Here is a 9526-nt window from a genome sequence, read left to right as displayed (position 1 = left end):
AAAAACGCCTTACTATACTAATGTAGTTTTTTTCGGCTAAAAACGCCTTACTATACTATGTAGTTTTTTTCGTGCCAAAAACGCCTTACTATACTATGTCGTTTTTTTCGTGCTAAAAACGCCTTACTATACTATGTCGTTTTTTTCGTGCTAAAAACGCCTTACTATACTATGTCGTTTTTTTCGGCTAAAACGCCTTGCTATACTATGTCGTTTTTTTCGGCTAAAAACGCCTTGCTATACTATGTCGTTTTTTTCTTGCCAAAAACGCCTTACTATACTATGTCGTTTTTTTCGGCTAAAACGCCTTGCTATACTATGTCGTTTTTTTCGGCTAAAAACGCCTTGCTCTACTATGTCGTCTTTTCTAAAAACACCTGACTATACTATGTCGTTTTTTTCGTGCTAAAAACGCCTGACTATCCTATGTCGTTTTTTTCGGCTAAAAATGCCTTCCTTTACATGGTCGTTTTTTTCGGTTAAAAACGCCTTCCTATATATACATGGTCTTTTTTTTTCGGTTAAAAATGCCTTAGTATACATGGTCTTTTTTTCGGTTAAAAACTTCTTCTTATCCATGGCCGTTTTTTTCGGCTAAATACGCCTTCCTATACATGGTCATTTTTTTGGTTAAAAACGCTTAATATACATGGTCGTTTTTTCAGTTAAAAACACCTTCCTCTCCATTTTTGTTTTTTCGTTTTAAAACGCTTTCTATACATGGTCATTTTTCCGGCTAAAAACGCCTTCCTATACATGGTCGTTTTTTCAGTTAAAAACACCTGACTGTACATGGTCGTTTTTTCGGCTAAAAACGCCTTTCTATACATGGTTATTTTTTCGTTTAAAAACGCCTTTCGATATACCTGGTCGTTTTTTCGGCTAAAAACGCCTTACTATACATGGTCGTTTTTTTTTTTTTTTTTTTTTGGATAAAAAACGTCTTACTCTGCATGGTCAATTTTTTCGGCTAAAAACGCTTACTATACATGGTCGTTTTTTCGGCAAAAAAACGCCTTACTATACTATGTCGTTTTTTCTCGCTAAAAACGCCTTACTATGTCGTTTTTTTCAGCCAAAAACGCCTTACTATACGGTCGTTGTTTTTCGATAAAAACGCCTTACTTTACATGGTCGTTTTTTTTTCGATAAACGCCTTACTATGCATGGTCAATTTTTTCGGCCAAAAACGCTTACTATACATGGTTGTTTTTTTCGGCTAAAAACGCCTTTCCATACATGGTCGTTTTTTCGGCTAAAAACGCCTTACTATACATGGTCATCTTTTTTCGTTAGAAATGCCTGAGTTCTACTACAATATTGTATTTTCATGCAAGTCAGGATGGCGGTACATGGAGAGCTAAGATTTTCATTTATTTTTTTTACAGAGTACTTGGTGTCAAAAGCTTTGAGACGTCTAATTTAGAGCATTGCCTGATTCAAAATATGTCACAGTTCATTCACCCTTAGTATAGTTAACGGAGAAGGGGGACACAACATCTTTTTATTTGTACAAAAAAAGAAAAATACATTTAAAATATTCCCTAAACTCAATTATTAAAAATGACTTCTGATGTTTGACTTTTGTGGCACAGCTTCCCATCTCTGTCGTGACATAAGTCATTTGAATCCTCCCTGCAAGGTCAAGCGGGCGAATAAAACTGAATCTTCTTTCTAAAACGCCATCATGATTATTGTTTTGTCATTTTCTTTCGCCCCTCAATGCCCCTCAATGCCGAATTTCATAAAAGCTGTGGCTATGACATCACAATGAGGTTGATTTTTTTTTTCCCGTTTTGGGACGTCCACAGACGGGCCCACTTCCGCTCCAGTACCGAGTCCGGCCGAACTGCAAGAAGCTGAAGGTGAGCCACAGCCAGCAGGAGAGCGACTCGGCCAGCGACAAAGCCGGAAGTCCCGTGGGAGCCCCGTCCACGTCCTCTTCTCTGCCGAGCCCGGGCGACGCGGCGCAGTCCTCGCTGCCTCCCCCTCACGGCCCCCTCGGCAACAACGTGAATGGGACCCCGGCGGTGGCCCTCTCGACTCCCAGCCGCCCTTTCGCACAGCTCGGCAAGCCCCGGAAGGTTTCGCTCAACGGCTCGGCGACCTCGTCGGGATGACAACACCGAGTGGACCGGGCCGGCCAACGCGAGACACGCTCAGCTCACCCCGTTACCAGGCCAACATTGATCCATTGTAGTGTCTTTCGCTCTCCGGTCTGACGTTTATGGTTGTGTCCTTTCTGTAGTGCATTTCACAATAAAAGAAACGGGAAATTGCGTGGGAATTCTATTATAAAGTATTTGGGGGTCAGAGAGAAAGAACCGCATTTACTCCTTTTGTCATAACACAGGATTGTTTTTTTTTTTTACAGGAACAAAACAAGTCATTCTTTTCGCCCCATTTTCACAAAACGTTCATGACATCTGGAGCTTCCTCAGCCCACGTCTCATTTGGAGGAAAACTACGCATTTTGTTTTCCAGAAGCCACGTGTACATAGAAATATACAGTAATGCCTTTTCAATTAACGGCAATGTTTTTTTTTTTAATGGAAAACATTTTCCGGTTCTGCGACATTTCACGCTCATGACGTCATGTCACCTGTGTTTTCCGTTTTTCTGTTGATTCGCTCGATTGTATGGACAACTTATTGTATTGTTACTGTTGCACAGTATAAAACATCTAAATAAATAAAAACTTTTACACGCAAGCCATGATCAACCTTGACCTTGAATTTTTTTTTGCATGCACCGAACATGTATTTTGTCATTTGCTTTTTCGACTGACATTTCAATTCATGCGGTGGAATTTTAGTACAATGACAGTTTTAATTTTGTCAGTTAAGTGCATGTATTCGATATTCCTTTACAATAAAATATTGATTAAAACGCACGCATGGAGAATGAGCACGTTTTTCGTTGCCTCGGACGAATCAATAGGTATAAAGCAACACAGCGGCTTTTTGCGGAATAAAATTTGTTCACTTAAAGCAAGCATTCATATTTCATGAGATCACTTCCGTTTTGCAATCACTTCGTTCAAGAAAATTACAGCAATCAAGATAATTATTGAATTCAAGATGACTAAATCGAAATTTTCTTTTTTTCTTGTGCCGTTTTATAAATGTGCCAGTTCCCCCTTCCACACGCGTATCAGAGCACAATTACTGTCAGTTGCAGTGACAGACGAACTCGTTTTGATTGTCGTGAACAAACAAGGTTCTATCGAATTAAAGCCATAAATTTAGCAAGAGCAAAACATTCGCGTGGTACGGTTTTCTCTTCACGTCGAGTGGTCTTTCCTTGCAGCGTTCCTGTTGCGATTGGCTCTAAAATGACACACACACAAAAAAAACACATCCATTTGTTCAATTTGTTGAACTGAGCCGATACGTTTTTTTTTTTGTGATCATGATCAACGTCAACATATCACACCAAGTACCGTGGGTTGATGGTCACGTGGTTCCGCGGGTGACATTTGCTCTTTGGCCGGCATTCTTTTGTGGTGCTGCCCGATAATTTAGCACTGCGGGTAGACAGGGCGCCCTTGTGCGCTTGCAAAGCTGTGCCTTAAAAATAGATCATCATTGAGTTTCAAAAGCTCGCATGCCCGCACACACACACGCACACACGCACACACACGCGCGCGCGCGCGGGCGTATGAGGGTGTTCAAAGGTACATTAAAAAAAACAAAACAAAAGCATTGATGCAATTGGTTTTTTACCGTCGTACCGTAAATATTTGTATGAACACTTTCAGGCAGTGAATACATGACAAAGTAAAATCAGTAAAAAGGCCGAACGGCTTTCTCGAGGTGCGTCGGTCGAACCCATAGTCGTCGTATGTCGGGACCGTTCACGGTGACCTGGTTCGTTTGCCGTATTTAAAGATGTCCTCATTTTTCCTAAGATAAAAACGTGAACCATTTAGTCAGTCGTGTCTCTTTTTAGCGTGGTGATCACACAAAGGACAACATTTTTGGGTGTCAGTTTCGTTGTTTTGAATCGTTGTTAACCCCAAAACAAAAGAGCAAACCATAACCACGCCTTCAGTTCACGTTTCAGGCAAAAGTTGTCACTTCAGAACAGGAGTGACGACTTTGTCTAAATAGACGATCTCGGCCAAGTGTGGAGGCGGCGGCGGTGGTGTTGCCACGGTGACACTTGTCAACACAGACTTCTCCGCGCGCAGACTCACTTCCAATTCAACTGTCTGTCAAAAGATCCTCGGGAGAAGTCGTCGGTGAGTTTCGTGAGCTCCGCGAGGTTGGCTTCGCGTGCAGGGTTTTCCGCTAAGCTCGGAAAGCAACCAATGCACACAATGGATTCACGCTCGACAAAAAACGCAGTCGTTCGGTTGACGCGCGTCGGCCTCTCTCTTTGTCACAAAATGCGGAATGCGGTGACGCAAAGAACCTCGGGACTTCTTGAGGTTCGGCGTCGTCTTCGTCACCGTTTTCAAACCAGAAGCCAAAATTCAGCGGAAAAATAAAAGCGATGACGTGGAGCGGCTAAATAACGTTACTCGCACTTCCATGTGCAGGTTTGAATACGTTTCTTGAAACCGTTCCATTTGGCGGCTGGCACGATGACTCAAAGGCAGATCGTCCAAGGTGAGTTGATTTTTTTTCACTCGCGCGAGCGAGATGTGCGTCTGATTCGCGTTGTTGTGCCGCGCAGTCTTTGAGCAGTACAACAAATCGAGAATGCAATTTGTGCAAACGGTTGCTGATCTGGCGGACCGGCCACAAAACATCGAAATCCTCCAAAGAGCAGGTAGGAGGGAGAGGGAGAGGGAGGGGGAGAGGGAGGGGGGGGGGCCGTCCGTTGATTTGCAACTTCTGTCTCGATGGTGCGTCATCGGCCCCCCCCCCCTCCCCGCAGGTGTCATGTCGATGCTGAGGCCCCTGATGCTGGATGTGGTTCCCGGCATCCAGCAAAAGGCCGCCTTGGCCCTGGGCCGCCTGGCGGTCCACAACGCTGACCTGGCCGACAATTTGGTGAAGGAGGACATCCTGCCCCAGCTCATCCGCTCGCTCACCATACAGAACGTGAGTGCATTCGTCAGAGCGGTGGCGGAGCCCGGTGACCGATGAACCCTTTAACGAGATTGATAAACTGTCCATTGAGAGACACACAAAAGGTCTGACTGTACTCCAGAACCTTAACCTCACTTAAAAGTTCTGACACATTGAGCAATGGTGTAAAACTCTCTGAACATTGTCATTTTGACCTCTCACGTTGAATAAAGGAACACAAAAGTAAAACTACTACAAACTACAACAACAAACAAAGCATCCTGTGAAATGAATACTTCTCGGCATCGCAATGAAACAGAATAGAAGAAACAAGACCAAATCATTCTGTGTTGAAAGCCTTCTCTCACGTGTGGATATCCAGCGGTTGTATAAGAAAGCGGCGGCGTTCGTGCTGCGCGCCGTGTCCAAGCACTCCCCGGAGCTCGCTCAGGCGGTGGTGGCCAGCGGAGGCGTGGACGCGCTGGTTCTCTGTCTCGAGGACTTCGACCCCGGTGTGAAGGAAGCTGCCGCCTTGGCTCTGGGTTTCATCGCGCACCATAACGACGGTGAGAGCGACGTGCTTTCTTTGTATTCAAGTTGCCGGCCTTGCAGATCACTTTCACATTTCCCCATCTGTGCGTGTGGACTTTTTTTTTTTTTCTCTTTCGTAGCCTTGTCCCAGTCCATTGTGGATGCGGGTGCAGTCCCCATGCTGGTGTTGTGCCTCTTGGAGCCCGAAATCGCCCTGAAACGCACCGCGGCTTCGGTGCTCAGTGACATCGCCAAACACACGCCAGAATTGGCCCAAATTGTGGTGGAAGCCGGCGCCATTGCACATCTGGCTCAGATGATCCTCAACCCGGACACCAAACTGAGGGTAAGGACCACGGAGGAGTTTTTAATCGACATAGGTGGTCTGTCAGTCCATCGCCGATGGAGTCCCCGTTTTCGCCGGCACACTGACGGTGAATGACGGAAGTTCACGGAGAGATCCTGATCCGTGTCTGCAGTGCGTACCGGGCTCTGCCGAGCCCTCGTTCTCCGGGGACTGTTTTTTTTTTTTGGTTTTGTTTGGGGTTTTCAAAGAAATGAGTGAGAGGCTGTCTTCCGGTGGACTGAGATGCTTGAGGTTAATCCGAGCGGTCTTTCTCAGGAAGCAACAACCGTGCTTGTCTCCACACAGAGGCAGGTATTCTCTGCTCTCGGTCAGATCAGCAAACACTCGGTGTGCCTGGCGGAGATGGTGATCGAGGCCGACGTCTTCCCCGCAGCCATAATGTGCCTCCGGGATCCGGACGAATGCGTGAAAAATAATGTCACCATTCTGATGAGAGAGGTGGTCAAACACACGCCCGAGGTAGTTAGTGCACACAGGCGCTCGAGCAGCGACACAAGATCGCACACACCGAGTAAGACGCGTGTCATCGTTTTTGCAGCTGTCCCAGGTAATAGTCGATTGTGGCGGCACGTCCGAAGTGATCACCTACCTCGGCGAGTGCCGGGGAAGCCTGAGGTTGCCCGGGATCATGATGTTGGGATATGTGGCAGCGCACAGTGAGAAGTTGGCCATGGCTGTCATTCTCTCCCAAGTAAGTGGCTCGCTTTTTTTGCTTTGGCTCCCGTACCCTGTTGCGAAGAAGCCGTCTGAAGCCCTTTTCGCACTGCGGCTCGTTCAACGTATTTGGAAACGGTGATGAAGCAGTCGACCTAGAAGCAAAAAGGGAGACTTGTGTTGAAGTTTCAAATTAGCTTCATGAACCAATTGTATTTTTTTTTGGACATCCTGGCGCCGCCCCTCTCGAAAACAACTTTACATTTTGAGGCGTCCTGCCGCACACACAATGCAGGGGTTCGTCGACAGCGCGCCGCGCCCTGCGGTGCGGACGGGGCTTCACGCTTCGATTCCTGCCGTCCTCGCAGGGTCTGCTCCAGCTGGCTCTGTGTCTATCAGAGGAGACGCAGCATCACATCAAGGCCGTCACCGCTTGGTGCATAGGCCAGATAGGACATCACACCCCCGTGCACGCCAAGGCTGTCGCCACTGCCAACCTGCTGCCCAAACTGCTCCAACTCTACATGGACGCCAACAGCTCGGAGGACCTGCAGACCAAAGTACGCTCTTGAACAGGAACGTATGCCATGCTTCGATGCACTGTTTGATTGAAGATTTAAATCCACAACAACCTTTTGGTGTAGAGTAAGAAGGCTCTGAAGATGATCCTACAGAAGTGTACCTTCCTACCTGCGCTGGAGTCCCTCCTCTACGATGCGCCGAGCAACATCATCAAACACGTTGTCTGCCAGTTCAGCAAGGTGGGCCGCTCAAAACAACCTAAAAATGGGCAATGTCGCCATCCCAAATGTGATTTCGCTACTCGTCTCATCCTACAGGTATTACCTCATGACAGTCAGGCTCGCCGTCAGTTTGTGACCAGCGGAGGCTTAAAGAAAGTGCAAGAGATCCAGGCGGAGCCGGGCTCCGTCCTTCAGGAACACATCAATTCGATCAACAGCTGCTTCCCGGAGGAGATAGTCAGGTACACGCGCTTTAGACCTCAGTCTGTATGAGACCTCCAACTTGTCCTCTGAGCCATATCTGTACAGGAACACACTCTCGGGAAGACCAGTGCAACAACTTTGAGATAAGGTTGCGCAACAATGGACACAATACGTTTAAAAAAAAAAAAAAAAAAACTGACAAACTTGCTAAGCCTCTCTCCCTCAGAGATAGCGTAAAATTACTCGTAATCAGGTTTGAAATTTGATGCATTGGTGTCGGTGTCTGTATAAATAGAAAAAAATGCTCACGATACTATATAGAAAGTCACAATATTGTATATATATTATGTTTTTGTACATAACAGCAGTGACCCCCCACCCCCCCAACAAAAGTTATTTTGTGCTTCAATTGGCATTCTGGTCCATGTAGTTCACAATGCTGTATTCAGATGGTAACGCTAATAACACTTCTCACTTGTTAATGCGCGGGCACACACACACGCACACATACACACACGTTGTGAATCGAGTCACTTTGTGGAGGAACTCAAATGTGTTACTTCCCCCTTGATCTGGCGATTAGCGTGCGTCTGAACCATAGGTGGCTACAACATTCCAAATTCAAATTAAACCGCAGCAATAAACTAACCAGCAGAGTTTGCTGGAAGTGCACAAAAGAAAAATAACCTGGCCTGGCCTCGTTCACAGATGGGGTGCTTTTAATCTGGTGACATAACGACGGCGCATCGTGATGTTGCCGCTATCCTTCAATTCCCAGTAAGGAGACTAGTAGCAAGTGACAATTGTCATTATTCCTTGCAACCAGGCAGAGGAAGTGGGTTGAACTTCACGCCTTGTCCTGGCATCGCTGGTTTGACATATCTCGTACTACCCTATGAGGCAGAAAATCTTTGCGTTAGTTCGATCCCAACCATTCCGGGAAAATCGGGGTCTTCACTAGCACTGCAAAGTGGATGAAAATCAATTTTGTTGACTGAATGAGTTTAAAGGAGCTGCACACCTAAATGGTCACAAAAAACAGCATTTAAGTTGAAGGATGAAGAAACGATGGCGAAAGTAGTTCCACGTGCGTCCACACACATTCATGTCGCAAAAATTATGTTGAAAATAATGCTGGTTTGTGTTTGCTCTTTCAGGTACTACTCTCCGGGCTACTCAGAAGTGTTGTTGGAGCGCTTAGAGAACTTTAAGATATCTTGAGAGCAGCTGGCCACCCCCATGACTCGTCCCTGCAACACGGCGCGCTTCAAATATGCCTCAAACATTCACGATGTCGCTGGATGTTTGATGATTGATAATGAAACAGTGTAGACTAGGCCATCATAAAACACTAAGACTGCATGCACACGATTGAAACTTGTACCTTTAGGAGAAGGATAAATGCGAACTAACATGAAATAAAAGACTGCGTTAACATCAATTCATTGTCCCCGTTCAGTGAACGACGGAAGGGCATTTTTTTTCTTTTTTTTTTTTAACAGCGTCATATTGCGAAGGTTTACGTTTGTGAAGGCGTCTTTCTTTCACGTGAGGGACTAAGCTACGCAGTGCCCCCTGGCGGCCGCGACCGCGCACTGCGCCTCAGCTGCTGCCGCCGCTATTTTGGTGTTTTTGAGGCCGCGCGCGTGCGCGTGCGGAGCAGCTGCAGCGCACATGGCAAACTGCTCTTTGTCGATTGTCTCGCACCCACACGCACGCTCGCTTCTCACAGTTTTGTCGCCTTGGCCGACGGAGCCGAGCAGCTGGCATCTCCCTCCACCTCCTCTTTAAACAAGATGCGTTTCAATCCTCATCCGTTTAGCATTCTCTCTTTCAAGGTGCGATGGACAACCACCGGTTGGCTCCCTTCAGCGTGTCGCTAATACGGTTGCTTGCAATGAATCTGTCCAATAGCAATCAGATGGTCATTTAGGGACAATGATAAAATAACAAGATGGATAAAATATGGAATTAGTAATAAACGTCATGGATAGAATAACTACTACAAT

The 9526-nt window shown here is 46.2% G+C and overlaps 1 protein-coding gene and 2 long non-coding RNA genes across 4 annotated transcripts; 1 reads left to right on the top strand and 2 right to left on the bottom strand.

Annotated features, from left to right (window-relative positions):
* Positions 1-2535: 2535 nt before the first annotated feature.
* Positions 2536-4531, bottom strand: LOC109515580 (uncharacterized). Its single transcript, XR_002168214.1, has 3 exons — positions 4199-4531; positions 3443-3569; positions 2536-3329 (listed from the first exon to the last, which is right to left on the bottom strand). It is a non-coding gene; the product is annotated as an uncharacterized LOC109515580 (long non-coding RNA).
* Positions 4154-8958, top strand: spag6 (sperm associated antigen 6). Its single transcript, XM_019869453.1, has 12 exons — positions 4154-4243; positions 4544-4613; positions 4681-4776; positions 4885-5051; positions 5401-5584; positions 5690-5895; positions 6202-6375; positions 6455-6607; positions 6939-7130; positions 7215-7331; positions 7410-7555; positions 8675-8958. Exons 2-12 carry the CDS (start codon positions 4589-4591, stop codon positions 8736-8738), a joined length of 1524 nt encoding a protein of 507 aa, XP_019725012.1. The 5' UTR covers positions 4154-4243; positions 4544-4588; the 3' UTR covers positions 8739-8958.
* On the bottom strand, positions 6640-7530 carry LOC109515581 (uncharacterized). 2 transcript variants are annotated; one of them, XR_002168216.1, is made up of 4 exons: positions 7417-7530; positions 7261-7350; positions 6857-7118; positions 6640-6725 (listed from the first exon to the last, which is right to left on the bottom strand). It is a non-coding gene; the product is annotated as an uncharacterized LOC109515581 (long non-coding RNA). The 2 variants fall into 2 exon arrangements; XR_002168215.1 differs by having other exon boundaries at positions 6666-6744.
* Positions 8959-9526: the final 568 nt, after the last annotated feature.

Source organism: Hippocampus comes, unplaced genomic scaffold (genome assembly GCF_001891065.2).
Source record: "Hippocampus comes isolate QL1 unplaced genomic scaffold, H_comes_QL1_v1.1 scaffold149, whole genome shotgun sequence".
Classification (NCBI taxonomy): Eukaryota; Metazoa; Chordata; class Actinopteri; order Syngnathiformes; family Syngnathidae; genus Hippocampus; species Hippocampus comes.
This window is presented reverse-complemented; position numbering and strand designations above follow the sequence as displayed.